The 17,150-nt window shown below is 34.5% G+C and overlaps 1 protein-coding gene across 4 annotated transcripts in view; it reads right to left on the minus strand.

Moving 5' to 3' along the window:
* LOC106164037 (glutamate receptor-interacting protein 1-like) overlaps positions 1-17,038 on the minus strand; it is a 29,351-nt gene extending 12,313 nt beyond the window's left edge. Inside the window, exons 1-4 of one of the 4 annotated variants that reach the window (XM_013541791.2) lie at positions 16,856-17,038; positions 10,153-10,218; positions 2,245-2,316; positions 140-203 (exon numbers count right to left, since the gene is read on the minus strand). In XM_013541791.2, the coding sequence (XP_013397245.2) occupies positions 140-203; positions 2,245-2,316; positions 10,153-10,218; positions 16,856-16,904 (251 nt within the window). In that variant the 5' untranslated portion in view covers positions 16,905-17,038. Of the gene's footprint in view, positions 1-139; positions 204-2,244; positions 2,317-3,780; positions 4,971-10,152; positions 10,219-12,717; positions 14,024-16,855 lie in introns of those variants that run through there. The other 3 variants (XM_013541789.2, XM_087014825.1, XM_087014824.1) reach the window with 3 other exon arrangements.
* Between the last annotated feature and the right edge of the window lie 112 nt (positions 17,039-17,150).

The following is a 17,150-nucleotide window of genomic DNA, read 5'->3' on the forward strand; positions in this document are numbered from 1 at the left end:
ACACAAATTCAACCAACTTTTCAAAACTACAGAATCAACATTTTATAAGTATCACTAACAGAACTGTTTATTGTTGCAACAAATTTACTGTACTACTTCATGTTGCCCAAATTTACAGAGTAATTGCCACAGTGGTTACCTGTGAGCTATACTGCCAGGTCTGAGGTTGGAGATTCTTGGGATATCACCTTTGTCTACTCCACCTTAAAATATGAAAACTATGATGGTGAATGACATGAACACATTTCATCAGCTGAGGGGAGGAGAGCTTAGTGCACCACCTGCCCTTTTTTTTTTTTCATTTTTTTTAGTCCGATTTATCAGTTTATGTCCAGACTAACTAAGACTACAAGAAGACTAATTGATTTACATCAAAAGACGGCCTGTAAGCTTAACATGGAGCAAAATAAGTAAAAAAAATAACAACATAAAAAAAATTAATATGTTGCATAATTGGAGAAATTAGAAAGAACATTTGAACCTGAATCCCAAACTGAAGTCAGATAGGTTAGTTATGCCATAAAACACTTAGTCCTATACCCTATACTTCTAATAGCCATTGTACTACTACACCTGTTCTAACCCCCCCCCCCCCCCCAACTTCTCACCTCAGCCCCATAAACACACATACACATACGCACAGATTTCCATACCCCTTTTCTATGTCTTTTTTATTCAAGACCGTACTGTGGTTTTGAGCAACCTGGTTTGTCCCATATTTCACTTCCAATGTTGGCAGTGGTGCAATAAAGAGGCGTGGCTGTCATGGAAGAAACTCTAGATAACCACAAGTACCAGAACCCTGGCAGGGAATATCTTAAGATCTTACACCATACATCAAGTATCTTTTTTATCTACGACTTTTTTTTATCTTATGTCATGACTCATCCAATAGAGCAAGAGCAGATGTTACGATCTGCGGGATGCTGAGAGATGGTTTTTGGAATAGTTACGCCAACTCCTACAGAGCCCTACTGGGGCCTTACATCAAAAAAAATAAAGAGTGATTGCTTGGCAAATGCAGAGGATAATTACACTAATACTGATAGAGCTCTACATCAAAATAAGAAACTGTTTGGCAAGTATTAGTGATGCTTAACTTTGTCTGAAGAAAAATCTTTGATCATTTTCTCTGTTTATCAGTAATAGCTTCTAGCAAAAGCCACCTGACTGACAGTGTATCATTTTTTCACCAACCAGTAGAAAGATTTTTGCTACAAAAAAATCAATACTCATGTCTAAAGACACTGATTGTTTCCTAAAATAATTTTTTCAAAAATAATTACTTCCTAATGAAAGACAAAATAAGTCACTATCTAAAGTATATATATTTTTCTGCAAAGTTTGATAATCACCCACTCAGACATGATCCTATGCTTAAAAAAAGAAAAAAAAAAAAACTCTGAACATTAATTTTATCATGGGACCCAACTCCTAACTTTGACCAAACTCAGGAATCATCAGAATTGAATTAAAAAATGCAGAATTCCAGGAAAAAAGCTCCTGTCTGCCCACTGATGCCAATGTCCTAGACCTATGTCAAAAAGTGACCTTCCAAATGTGTTTTTGAAGAGACATATTTACCAGATCAAAAATAGCCATTTCCTGTTCTATTGTGACCTTTACTTAAAGAGAAGTGGAGAGGAAATATGTGTGTGGCATTAAGCCAGGGGTCAGACCAGTGGGGAAAAAGTACTAACTCTTCTGATCTTTTCTTCTTTCATTCATTTGTTCATTCGAAGAGCATCCCAAAGACAGTTCATGTTATAATAATAATAATAATAATAAGAGATGCCCCATAGGTTAAAAAGGTATTGTTATAAATTGTGATGCACTCTTTGCATGTAATACTAAATAAATAAATAAATAAATAAATAAATAAATAAATAAAATAATTCTAAGGCACTCAACTGATATGTTTACTTGAATGATTGGAAAATGCAATCAAAATATTCTTTTTTCATCTTTTCAGTGTCCACTTACCTTTATGAATAACCTATTGAAGCATTAATAAATTTAAAGCCAATATCAAACAGGGTATTGATTTCCCCAAATATATAAGTATTCAACAGTGAATGTTCTAAAAATTGAAGTTTAATGAAGTTATTTTATAATAAATCTTTACATAATGATATAAAATAACATACTTGTTAAAACATCCACCAACGATTTAAAAATCTTACAGTAAGTGTTATTACCTATTTTGAACAGTTTCTGCAATTTTTTTCATCAGTTAGAACTTACCTGACACTGTAAGTCCTAAGCTGCAGCCTTCTTTTTTAAACAACTCCACAAAACAGGTCCCCTTCCTGTCATCTGAAAATCAAAAATCACTAAATATTTTTAGTCTTTAAATCATCAGTAAGGGAGTTATACATTTCTGGAGGATTCTTTTTATTTATACAATCATAAAACAATTTCAGGAAAAAAATTCACTCTTTGAGATCTTGCTCCTGCCCTCTCTTGCATCTCAGGGCTATGTTCAATACACGGGTTAAACTTTTGAAGCGCGTCAACCAAAAATACCAATTACATATATAAACATTTGATAATATCTTTTTTTTAAATCAAACTAAAAATCAATTTTCATTTTATCGTTCAGTAAATTTTTATCAAATCTTTAAATTCAATGCCATCCAAGATAGAGTAATTGAACAATCTGTAAAATCAGAGAAGTCTGTTATCAAAAATGCTATTTCAGCATATGTGTTAAGGTGCATAAATCATCGAAGTTTTTTTAGAAAAACAGCACTGGTACACAAGTTAAAATGCAAACTTTTCCTAGAGCAAAAAAATATTCAGAAAGTTCCTTGCCAATTTATTATAAAGGTGTGAAAATGAAAACCTGAGATAACAGTGCCAGTCAAAATAAACATGGCTTCTTGTAGGTCAGAATGGGTGTGTAATGGCCCTTTTCCATTTAATTGGTAACATAATACTGCTGATCAATTTCAATAAAAACATCTACTAAATCTGAAAATTAATTTCTGGCCCATTATTCTGTCTACAAATGTACAGCTTTATTTTCATATAGTCTCAGCCATCAAAACCATTTTTTTTAATCTTTGCATTAATATTGTAAAATATCAAGACTTGATCAAGAAATGAAAACCTCCCTGTAACTCTCTGAATTTTTTCCATTTTAGAAACGCGGAAGAAAAATCCTAAATAAAGTACATGAAATAGTCAAATTGGGGGGGGGGGGGGGGGTATCCACAGGTATCTTTGGTACCTTGATTGAATATCCTCAAAATTCCCAAGGATACACATTGTTACCAATCAGAAATATATTATAGTGGTAATAAGGATGTGGAAACCTCCAAGAAAAAAATTATATATGGTATATGACACATTTTGACTACAATCTACACATGTTTTAAGACTTCCTCTGAAGCCTTTCGAATCATGGATTTACAGGTATAGCCTGCTATATATTATAATGTCAGATATTAAATATTAACAATTTCTCTTTACATTATTTCCCTGGCCTGGCTTCAATGGGACCAGAGTTGATACTGACAAATTTCAGAAAAATCTGTCACACCTAACACAATGTCACACCAAACACAATGTCACACCTAACACCCTGTCAAATCAAACACACTGTCACACTTTACACTTTCCATTTCACACTTAAAACTAAATCATTAGCTTATAGCACTTTGACGTACATTCATACATCCATTACGCAGCGCTTGGAAACTTGCAAAACATAAGTTGGGCGTGTTGCACAGTGTCGATTATTTTGGTTAAACCTCTTATTTATTATATTAAACCTACCTACAGCCTCCTTCCACGTCTCACACTCAATAAATCCTGTCTGATTCAGGTCCTGTATGCGAGGGTCGACTTGGAAGGTGACCCCTTTGGTTGTCCCTGTCGTGTTCAGGGTAGAGAGGGGGTTGGACAGGGGGAGAGAGATCTCCTTACAACGCTGGTCACGGGGCTTTGAAACACAGGACATTGTGATTAATATGGTCCTATTTATGAAGTAAAAAATCCCTGCCTATCTGCATATAATTTTTCCTGTATATAATCCCAGATTTGAGTTTCCCGTGAAGATATCATACATGTGTCTCACTGTTTTATATCCCTGTTTTCAAATATTTGTTATCATCTTGAGCTGGTATATTCCAAGTAAATTGTTCCAACTTAATTCATTTCCATCATGTCAGCATTTGGAATTCCCCTAAAGGCATCTCGACTTCCTATCCATTAAACAAACCATCACTTTTTTTCTCCATCTCATTTTTTAAAAATCTCTTCAGCTGTGCTTGAAACCTCTACATATTAATTCACAGAATGCAAAATATGCCTCTTTCTCTTCTCCTGCCTGTGTCACACAGCTGTTCTCCTTCCTTGATGACTAGACTCCTTTTTTAATGGTATCTGACATAAACTTCAGCAATTTTCAGAACCAATGTCTCTAGGCAGCTTCACTCTCTGTTTGATCTATGAGCAGTCAGACCACCTCACCTACAGTTCATTTCTATTGGGAGTCCCCTCCCTTTCCGTATCTTTCTCTTTCAGTGGTCAATCTCTCTAACTGACCAGTGGTTCATTAACTGGTTCCTTTGTATCTATAGTAACCTAGCCAATTCCTCTTCCATCATTCTTTCTGGAAACTGTTTTCTTTTGGTAACTCAATATTTATCAAACAAATACTTCTGTAGTCAATCTCTTTGGCAAGTTTGGCCGTGGTCAATCTTCCTTTCAGCCTGGTCACTCCCTCTGTCACCACAAGTTACCTAAATGTTTCCACAAGGTCAGTCTGGTGTCCAGTTTCAACCTGTCATCACTGCCAAATCAAACAGCTTCCTCCCTCCATCAAGTATATGAGTGCTGGGCATTAACGAATATGTGTTCAGTTGGTCTACACCTCTACTCACTCACTCACTCAGTGTTATAAACTCTTCACAACGGCAGCCCTGTAACATTACAGTCATGTTTACACAAGGACTAAACTGGACCGAAAACTGACTGACTGACGTCAACTTATGATCAGATTGCACGAGCATCCTTAAATAAACCAAGTAGAACCATTGCTAGTTTGATGATGCCAATTTGATGAGTCCATTCTCAGTACAAGTTGGTCTAAATGTGACTACTTTGTCATACTTTGTCAGCCATATTCTCAGTTGACTATACTATCATTTTTATAAAGTTCTAGGGAGTTTCTCTTATAGTATTTTTGGGCGGATTCAGATTCAAGTTATACTTTAATACAGGAATTTTCCAAAAACCCATGTTCAATGATGCTGAGGTAAGGAGTCCAGCTTTTGCCTAGCTAATGATTTTCACTGCTCAAATCCAAAGATGGTTACAGAAGAGAATTTCTGTTAATCTGAACCTCAGGGTGATAGCAGTGTGTACACTGTAATATATATCCAGTTATGCTGTTACTGTTCCACACTTAGTATTATCAACAAACATTGAGGAATTTGTATCCTTTTAGCAAACACAAATTTAGCATCTTGGTCCCTGTATACTCTTCCTCAGTAACTTTTGCATTAAGTTGGAAAATGGACAACAAAAGAATTTTTTTCTTTTTTTTTATCAAAATGACAATTTAACATGTAAATGTATACATCCTAAAGATCTTTTCTTGAGTTTTGAAATGCATTACCGATTGTTTTGTGAATTCATATTGGTTACAATTTCAAAGCAAATTCTACCAAGTCATTTGCATCATAGATATTTTGGCCACCTTAAGCCAAATTCCAAGCTAGTGTCTGCCTATGAATCCATGTGCTTTAGATCCATAAAAAGATAAAATAATGTTCTACCTTAAGTCTATATATACGTTATGTGCAAAAAGCTTATACAAAACATCCCATTAATGTCAAGAACAATTATCCAGGTAGATGCTACATTTCTTTTACTTTCGTCAGGACTGTACTTAAACATTTTCTCACTCACACAAGCTCTGTTTGCTTGGCGTGCACAATATAAACTGCCCTGGTTAGACTACTGCGTTCTGAGATTTCTTCCAACACATAAGTTTATTTTGGGGGATACTTTTAAGAACTCATTATTTCTGAACTGTATACAGAGAAAAAAAAAACAGAACTGCTTTTTTTCTGAGTCACATTACCTCTCAAAGAACACTTAGTCTAAGATGTTTTCCCATTTTCTTAACAGCAAAAGACAGTTTCCTCATCCAAGTTTCTTAAACATGCTGGCCACCCAGTCTCAAGTGTTTCTGACTAGTTAAAAAACTTTGACTGTTAACTTAAAAGCATCTCACAACAGTACTGTGCACTGCAAGTCATTATCTTCTCTGGAAAGTGATGTACTGTAGTTGTTTCCAAAGATTCTTTTCAATATGTGAAATGGATGTGGTTTCTGATTTAACATTGGAAGACTCTCAGCCTATTTGGAATATATAAGGCATATAAATTTCTTTTAATAAAATTTAGACATATTTTTGAATATCCAATACCCCCCTTCTTAATTCACACCTGTAGTGAGTGTGCTTCTGTATTCAGAAAGTTCGGTATTCTGAAGGTTCATTATAACAAAGGTCCACTATGACGAGGGTTTCCTATTCCAAAATAGGCGGACATTACAGATAGAGTGGAAAGATAAAAAAGTAATCAAATCACCAGTGGGTTCTAATGCGGCAAAAGTCAAAGCATTTTTTGCAAAACGCAACAGTAGATATTCTCATTGGGCTTAGAGTGTAATTAGAGCAAAGAAAGGGGGGGGTGAGTTACACATTTTATTCTTACCGTTTGTTGTAATCATAAGGAAATGCACAAAATCTGCATACATTACAAAAAAGGCAAATAAGCAAAAGTCTCCTAAATATATTTCTTTGACAAGGCGGTCAGTGCTTGCCCCACTTATGCCACTAATGCAGCTATCCCATCAATAAACCTTTTCTGAATACCAAACCTTCAGAATACTGAACTTTTTTGTTGGCATAGGGAACCTTTGAAATAGCAGTCAACTTTAGACTAAGGCTCCTTCATTTTTCGAACCTTGGGAATACCACACACCCTCAGAACATAGAGCTGATTCCACCGTTACAGTAACAAAATGATGAATGCACCTCTTTCAGTTTGTTTAACCTCAACTACAAGGTTTGTTTCCACTATATCCTTATCCTATCTGAAGCATAACAGAGTGGTTTATACAACCCTACCCTCCCTAAACACTTTATGATATGGGGATTACCATAGACTAAACAGAGCTGATGAAAATCAAGTCAGGAAGTGCATATATATATATATATATATATAGAGAGAGAGAGAGAGAGAGAGAGAGAGAGAGAGAGAGAGAGAGAGAGAGAGAGAGAGAGAGAGAGAGAGAGAGAGAGAGAGACTAGTCACTTTTATTAAAAATAAATTTCAGGAAGTTGAGAAAATTTCTTACAATAGATATTTGCTTCTAGGCAAAGCAATATCTCAGAGAAGGCTACTAGCCCGAAGATATCTTAGTGATCTTAAAAATCTTAATTATCACGGAAATCCATTTTTATACATACCTTGGTTAATTTGATTCTACTTTTTGCTATCTTATTAACATGTCACTCCTCACAGGCATTAAAGAAACTGCCTGGCAGTGACATACCTGTCTGTCTATACAGGAAAAGGGGAGGGGGGGCAAATTACTGACAAATATATAACTTTATTCAGTATCCATACAGAATATATATATATATATATATATATATATATATATATATATATATATATATATATATATATATATATATATATATGATATCAATAAATGCTGCAAATGTCACTTTTTCCTATTTTAATAATTCTAATTAAAATTTACTGATTACTACTTAAATACAGTAACTGATATTTCAAACAGAGGATAATAAAACTAGATGAATGGTTATTATATCATAAAATAATATCAAGAAAATACTCTCACTGTCAAAAACTTAGATAGATACATTATACTTGGATTCTTACAGGCATTCTCTTGCAAATTATTTTTCATGGCAGAACTATATCCTGAATTCAACCCATTGTGAGTGACAAAACAATTCCTCCTTGAAGAATACTTCAATACCAAGAAGAGAAAAGCATAACTCTTACTAATAACCCTCAGTTTCAGTTCCACTTGTCTTTGGCAATTTGCACAGAACCTCAAAGGTTCCAGAACCCCCAAAATAATGAGGTAGACTTTTTTCCACCAAAAATCTGTTTTTGATCAAACTTTGCCTTTCCATGTGATATGACACTATTGCTGTTCTAGTGTTTATAAAACACAGAGAAATAAACAAGGAAATTGCACTTAAAACGGCAACACCTTGGCAGTAGCCTGATGGTAGGGATGATTAAAGCCTATACCCTTGGCAGTGGGCTAATGGCATGGACTGAAAAAAAAAAAAAAAAAAATGCCACAGAGTTTTCATACCCTCTTGCACAGAGACAAGGCTTCTTTCTTTTTTTCAATCGTTAAACATTATTTTACACCAATCATGTTTGTTTTTCCAAAATAAAAACAATGAATTGATATTACAATGAATCAAAACATGTCCAAGTATAATAATTAATGAAACATCTAACATATACCGAAGACAAATGATCTGAAGAAAATAAAATCCTGTGGTGCGCTCTCTGTATAAGGGGGTGTATACCAAGAATCTGTACAGACTGCCCCTGCCACTCACATGGACTACATTCATATAACTCACTGCCTACTGTCCATACACACTGACAGTGACCAATATACTGACCCATCGGAGATGGAACGGGGATAGCGCCTTTGCATATTTAGGTACACATTCTTACAAAATTTCTTTATCACCAATTCTCGATCACAATGGTTATCTTGACTGTTCATTTCCCTTCAGTTCAAGGTGCTTTTGTGATCTATGCCTTATGGGGATTTGAATATTGACAATTCTATGGGATGCTCTCTATATACTGATATATATATATATATATATATATATATAATTAAGGAACTGTTCCAAAGACAGCAATGATATTAATGAAACTAATTTCAACTCCATTAACATTTGAGTTGGACTGCTCTAAAAACAGCAGGCAGAAAAAAACAGACAGACAGAAGTTCAATGAAGAAGTTGCAAGGTAAGAAACTTCTCTTGAATCTATTTTTTTAGTCTTTAATGTTTCTATATGATGAATTTATCCAGGAACAATAGATAAATTTATCTAGGGACAATACTGTATGGCACAGGCATGCTGTGACTGTGTATTTATTACAATTTATCAAATTCTTTAAAATCGCAATCATACTAGTAGGCTTCATCAATATTTTATTCAAATGATCTTAAATTGCAAAATGAATTATTTTTATTGAGGGAAACAACCAAGATGAGATCAATAATTCCATATAAAAATGGAATGTTGTTCTTGTTTTACAAATCTATCCTGAATCTCTCAATAACTTATTAGTTTAAACGAATTTCTCAAAACTGTGCAATTCCTCTAATGTGAAACCTGTTATCTATACATATTTTTATTATGATAGTTCTATAATATAAGCAATTTTATTCTTAATATGTTATGCACTATCTATTTAATTATAATGGGTGTTTAACTGTCAACACAAATTGGAAAACAACAGAGCATTTCCTTTCACTTCCTTCTCTAATTTACACCAGGCTTTTTAACACAGGAAACAGTTTTCAAACACAACTTATTTTCAGTCTTGTGATCTGCAAAAAGCTTTAAAATTAAACAGAGTTTGGACAGAGCTTACTTTGTTGTAAGAGCTCTCAGTTCACAGTTAGTGTCATTATGCTTGGCTGGCAGGCTATGGGAATTCCTCTGTGGTTTAAAAATACTGTCAAAACATACAGGCTGTAGTTTACAAGTTACTGTGAACTATATAGGCACTGTAGTTCACTAATTTGTACACACACACACTGAGAGAGAGAGAGAGAGAGAGAGAGAGAGAGAGGAAGGGGAAAGCAAATGGTGATTAATTCTTTTTAGCAATCTTCCATCTAAGTAAATTTTACCGAAAAAGAATTAGTTCATACTCATGGTGTCATATTGTTCATGGTACTTACTAACTAGACATGAGGGACATTAGGCCACATTATAGTTCCAGTAATCTCAGTCAACACCAAAACCTTAATTAAAACTTTCCAGGGCCAACCTCAAATCTTCTGCAGGACTTAAGGTTTTATATCTAAATAAAATAATTTTATCTTACCTGGTATGTCACTGTATCTTGCCATAGCCAATTCATCATACGACTTATGTTTGCCTGGTTTTCCATCTGAAAAAGTATAAATATAAATAAGACTAATTTCACTTCTTAAAAAATATTTAATTAATATATAATTGACTTAGAGAAATGGTTTATCAAAATGCAGTCTAATGATTAAAACAAGAATAATTTTTCAATGATTTTATGCACAGACCAGCACAATGATGATCAAGAAACCAACAAAATTGTGCTGGCTGCAATCACCCTGTAGCTCAACTAACACAATACTAAACACCATCACAACTATAGCAATGTTCGTTCATTCAAACATCCTTAACAAAACGTGTCTGCAAGATCTATTGTCATATATATATATATATATATATATATATATATATATATATATATATATATATATATATATATATATATATATATATTAGCTTTTTTGATAAAATGATCTGAGAAGAACACAAGTCCAAGGAAAGGAGTATCAAAGTGCCCAACATTGTAGCTGTAAATACCTGCATGTTCATACAGATACATTCTTCTCATAAACTATCATTCAAAGAAATATTATCACCATAACTCATCACTTTTCTATACAGTATGGAATACAGAATTATCTTCAGTATCCTTCTCCTTCGTATTCACTACAAATACTTGACACTCTTAAATCGTCTACGTCAACTGTCACAAAAAATACTACCATATGCTTTTGATATCTGTGACAACAAATGCCAATGTTAATGGAATGCTTTGGTGAAAAGCTTTATAACAGGCAGAAAATTACTTAATCTACCTCACTGCCCACCTGCTGTCAATCACCTGTAGTGTACCTGGGAGAAATTCTTTTAACTCCAATAGTTAAATGTAGCCCTCCCTTCCATCCAGAACCTTACACAATCTAACAGCTGGTGCATCATAAATATAGATCTACAATTACTACAACACAGGTAAGAATATTACCCTAACACACTCACTAAAATTGCCATTAATGGGTCCTTTATAATGCACCCACATACGCATAAACACACATACTGCAAAGTTCTAATAAAAAAAAAAATTTGATCCTAAAATACTGCTAGTGCTCACGGTACCACCGATTTCTGTACATTTTTGTAAAATGGTTAAAAAATATAAACAAACTTAAACCAAATTTAAAAAAAATATAGCAGAATTTCATATTTTATATTATGTTTTGGATCCTACTTGAAAAAAGTGTGACTGTAAAATGTCAACTCATTATGTCTGTTTATTCTACAACAGTGAGTTGCTGTGGTAATAGATGTATCAGTTACTATGTTAACAACTGTGCGTCACAAACATCACGTCCTAGTGACTGGCAAATTTGAATTTTATATGTAACCTTTATTGTGTTTGAGCTAACCGAGATACTGGTAGAAATTTTCCATTTATCCACTTTTGTGTTTTACAGCTAATTTTCGTTATATAAACATAATAATAACGCAATGTTTATCAAATGTGTTTTGAACTGAAAAAGTCATTTAGCTGTGTTGAAAAAGCCATGGGTTATAAAATATTTGTCAGTTTTCAGTTTATATACACAAAAATGAATATTGTTATGTATTATTTCCTGATATATGGACTAGGAAAGGAACTGCACAATGTCTTCTGCACACACAACCTTGTAGAAAAACACTGCAGAGAAATAGGGGGAATTGATATCTTGCACCAAGTGGCCTGATACTGCCAGGAAGCTATAACCACAGCACTAATACCATTATGAAAACACTGATTCTGGTCTGGTCAGAGCAGAAAAGGGGATTTATATTTGGTCAGATTCGGATGGTAAGATAGACCTTGGCTTCAAAAAATAAAAGAAAAGAAAAAAAAAATGTCAACCTCCTTCAATCCATGAAAAAGTTAACTTTTGAGTCTGATGCCAAAGGATACCTTTGTAGACCTTGCAATGTACCTTGCTTCTTACGACCAATTTCCACTCATGCTGTGACTTCATAAATCAATCCTATTTTAGCAGCCTGTGTTTACCACTTCAAACCATAGAATGGCAATCTTATCTATTTGTTGTCCCACCCACCATCACTATATTGTAAATGAGAGGAGTTGGGTGTCTTTCACCCAAGTTTCAGTGTTCACTGGGATTTTTTTCTCACGTGTCACTGATGTATCCGAGTATGCTTCCACTTTCTGAAAGTTCAGTATTCTGAAGGATGGCTATGATGAAGGTTTGCTATTCCAAAATAAACATACAGGTACAGATAGAGTGCAAAGATATAACGAACTTTTTTGTTTAGCACAATGGAAATTCAGGATAATGGTCAATTTTAGATCAAGGCTCCTTTATTTTTTCAGAATACCAAACCATCAGAATACCGAACCTTTGGAACAAAGAGCTGACGCCCTGTACCCAGTATCTGGCAGAGGCATACTGGTACAATAACAAAGGTGAGTTTTCACTGACCTCTGAAACTCAGGGTTTGCTACCTCGGGTAAGAAAAAATTAATCCTGTTATTAACTAAACATATATGCACACTAAATTAAGCGGTCACAGCTCAGCTGGAAATGCGCCTTCAGGTGCTTACCATCTTCCCTTAACCCTCTCTGCACAACAACATCCAGCCGTCTGAGCAGATACTGTTTCAGTCTGGACAGCTTCTTCATGGCAAGTAGATGTCAACACAGTGCTAGTAATGCCAAGTTTTCTTACTTCTTTATCAGGGTCCTGAGAAATCCTCACTTAACCTTCTACTTGTTCAGGCTTCTGAGTACAGATCTTTTTAAGTGTTGTTCAGTGAAAAGTTTCATTCAGAAATGCTACTAGTATATACTTCCAGGCCTGTATGGGATCATTTCTCTTCATCCCACCTCACAATCTTTTCAGTTTTTGATCAAGTTTTAATGGATGCACAGGTCTACAGGTACATGTATATCTAAATGACAGCTTAGTGTGCACATTGAAAGTACTTAATATTCTCACTTGCTCAGGTGGCCTGCTGCTTGGCTGGTAACTGTCAAAAATGATTGTCAAAATAGACCAATGAGGTTAAACAACATTGGCATCAGAACTGCACAAGCAAATTCTTCAAACCTGCAACCACTCTGTTATACATCCAAGTTATAGCAGTATTAAACATGTTTGAAAAGTCTTCACACAGTTTTTCATGCAGCGAAATGATCCTACACCTCACTCCTCTCAAGGTTAATGGAGTTTCCACCATGCAAAATTCATTTCAATCATATTACATTCCACTGTTATTTCCCTCGTTGCCTGCCAATGATATACACCAGGCTTGTAGTTAGAAATGTATTTTACACAGTGTGCTATAAAGTTGGCAGCACCTGAATCCAGTTATAATATGTATCCAACTGTTATTCAAGTACTTATTAATAACCACTTGGTCTACTGGTCAGACAGAGTGACGGTCACTCCAGTGTGTCATCAGCCAAATTTAACAATAAATCCATATCTATCAAATGTGCTCTTTTCTAATATTCATGCACGGTGGCATTTATTCGCTGAGCTCTGGTTTGGACTTTGAGTCATCTAAATCCACTTCATTCTACTGATGGATGAATTCAAACCTGATCTCAATACCCTATTTCTTTTACTCCAGCACTGAAGTGTAAAAAATAAAGAGTTCACACCTTGTCAAATCCTTTTTCGTCACTTGCTCTGTAGTTCTAACTCAAGGTGGATGTTGGTTGCCTTTGTACTGGACTCAGCTCAAATCCCTACCCACAGAATCCACGACCTTGCTTTTTTCCCACAGATAAATCCCTGTTCTTAGTCACGTCATATTGTCATTGTCAGGGAACCTGTTACATGATTCTGCATAATATTCAGACCTCTATTCTTCAGACTTTGTATCCAAGTGGAAAACCTTGTTTCTTTTTCATCAACTCAGTATTCGACAGTCCCACTTGTCTGCGTGCCTGCCTGCCTTTTTTCAGTAAACATAAATACAAGGATCACTAGAGATGGGTACTGCAATCAATGGTCATCTTTTTGGAGACTAAAATCTTCTTTGTGAGAACAGACTTGAACACGACTTGAGATCCATTGCACCATTCAAGTGTTGGTGGACCTCTTTTCCTCAGTTCAGTAAACATGTGGAAAGAAGTTGATGGGAGAACATATAATACCTAAGGTCGCGTCAGGGTCTTATCTCAAATCTCACACACACTGATTTTGTTCACAGGGATAAGAAAGAATTCTTTGGATAGAAAACCCCTCATAAAAAACATTGTACATTAGAGACTTGAAAGAAAATACATAGGATAATATAACCCAATACAGTTTGCAGAGATGAAAAGAGATTTCTAAAGGGTAATATTACTCTACTTTTTTTTAAGTCAACAGCTGTGTTCAGAATATCTGATATAGCTTAAAAGACTCTGCCTGGTGTTTGACAAGTAGTGCCAATGCAACCTAGAAGGAAATAACATCAATTTTGATAGTTACTGCATCTTTTTTTGCCTATCTTGCAAGAGTAATACTGGTATACATGTATCTAGTAAGATAAGGCACAATGTTTACAATGTATTTGTTGTTCAACCTGAACGGATTGATAGACAGTATGAAAAGGTAAGATAATGAGAGCAGGTTAAGTAAAAAATTTAGCCTGTAAGAGGGAGACTACAAGCAAATTAATACAAATTCCATGGTTTAAATCATATATATATATATGTATATATGACAGGCTTATGCATTTTTATGCATAAAAATTACCTAATGCTCAAAGTTATTAAATATGGTCGGAAAGTTGCCCACAAAGTTCATGACCTCCTACAGCCAGCAATAATTAAGCAGGACATAAAAGACAATGCTTCTTGGCAAGGCTGTTAAAAAATGACTGTGTGCATGGACATCGATCACCAAAAAGGTATGTTGAATGTCACACACACAGTGTTGAAGAGAGACTTCTAAAAGGCCTTTCTGTCTGTGTAACCAGCCTATCAAATACTGGGCACATTCATACTTCAGTGCTCACAATAAAATTTAAGAACTGCAAAAAAATCTTATCTTGTTGAAAAGTTCTCAAGTACGATGTTGTCAGTTTGTTAATTCTGATGGGTCAATGAATTTAGTATTTTGTCTAATGCAAAATTAATATCTTATATACTTCCACTGCTTTTATCAAGATTTTTGTGAATGTTCCTATAAATCATATTTATACCTTGAAACAAGTTTTAGGGAAAAGCACATTTCAACATTGGGGAATAGCATACGAGCCAGTGGTTACCCCATTTGATATAATTGAGCTAGACTTTGGAAATACATAATATATGACATTTTGTACAACTCTTTACACCGCAGAAACCACTTCTGGTCTATCTCTTTATCACAATAATGATTTGTCATTAATTTTTTCAACTGACTTGAATTCAACTTTTTTTTCTATAATTCTTGACAATCACACACACACACACACACACACACACACACACAATTGAGTTAGGACTCAAGCCTTCAGAACCAATTAACAGAACTGTATGTACAATACAGCACATAAGCACAGTAGATAAATTGTCATGTGGTTAAAAAAAATTAAGGCGTGCATACACTGAAAATGTATCGTCTCTTCTTGTCAACTGATTTAAAAATGAATATAACAACAATAAACATCAAAAACATTAACACTGTTCAGCCACCTTCTGCAATTCCTATCATTAATACAACTCACTTCAGGACATGGAGGATTACACCTGCTGCCTTCAAACGGCTTATATATAAAAACAACCTGCAGAGAAGAGTTGTGGTGAGGAAAGACCAACCTATTTCCAATGTAAATGTGACTAAACAGGCTGTCATTTTTACCTAAACACAATATGCACCTATATCGGTTCCTTATACTGATTGATCTGTACTGTACTGCTAGTACATGCCTGGAGCTTTAGATATCCATTAGTATTTAGAAATGCCTATCAAGACAGAGTTTATAGATCACATAATAAACAGACAATATTGGATCTTAAATTTAGCACAAAGCAGGTGTGTTTTGTTATCAATGAAATGCATGTATTTCTGTAATTTTTCAAACATCAGTTGGGTACCACTCTACCCTACATAAAACCATCCATACATTTTCTTTAGAGGATAAAAATACATTTGACTTTGAACAAAACAAATGGTATAATATTATTAATGATGCATGACTCCAAAGATGCATGTATGATACTAGTAATTTTTTTAATCATACCATTTGCCTGTCTATGCCAAACACAGTAATTATATCTTAATGACAGTCTCTCCATACAATAATTTATTTTAAACAATGAAACAAAAGATCAGCCCATGTCATAATAAATCGTGGGGAATTATTCACTGTTTTAATCACTGTGTTAACCTCCAAACAAATGACTTGCCTGATCATTCCACCAACATTTTCTTAGGTAATTATACGTCAGATATGTGTGCAAAAAATGAATTTCTTAAATGTGTTCAAATATACCAATAATAAAACGCTGGACAATAACTTTAAATTACAATTTTCCCATTGCAATCAGATACAGTTGTTAAAATCGATTTATTCATTGGGCGAACGAAAACAACTTTGCTTTTTACATGAAAAATAATGAATAACTAATTTTTTAAATAGCACAGTTCAGGTAGAATTCGACACAAACTCAACTGAGTCATTCACGACGAGTGCGAAAATGAGATGTTCACAACCAGAGGGGTATCTATTTCTTATCTGTGTTCATTATTTCTATACTCACCTCTTTCATCATGTGCAGACTTGAAGCAATCTGGTTTCCATCCAGGCATTTTACCTCATTCCTCATTTAATAGTACAATACGTATTTAATAAGATAAAACGTGCATTTTCTTGCTCTCGGTTTTGGTAAAGATTTCATGCCTTCAAAATGGTGCATAATATTAAGGTCTCCTTTACAAGAAGAGTCAACCCAAGAACAAGATAATGCCGTTTTTCCCAAAAATGCGTAATGGGAATGTGCCAAATTTCTTCCATTTGTATGATGTTATGTGACTTTGCAAGTCTCTGGCAATCGC

This window comes from Lingula anatina, chromosome 6 (genome assembly GCF_051362555.1).
Source record: "Lingula anatina isolate TDL-2025a chromosome 6, LinAna3.0, whole genome shotgun sequence".
Classification (NCBI taxonomy): domain Eukaryota; kingdom Metazoa; phylum Brachiopoda; class Lingulata; order Lingulida; family Lingulidae; genus Lingula; species Lingula anatina.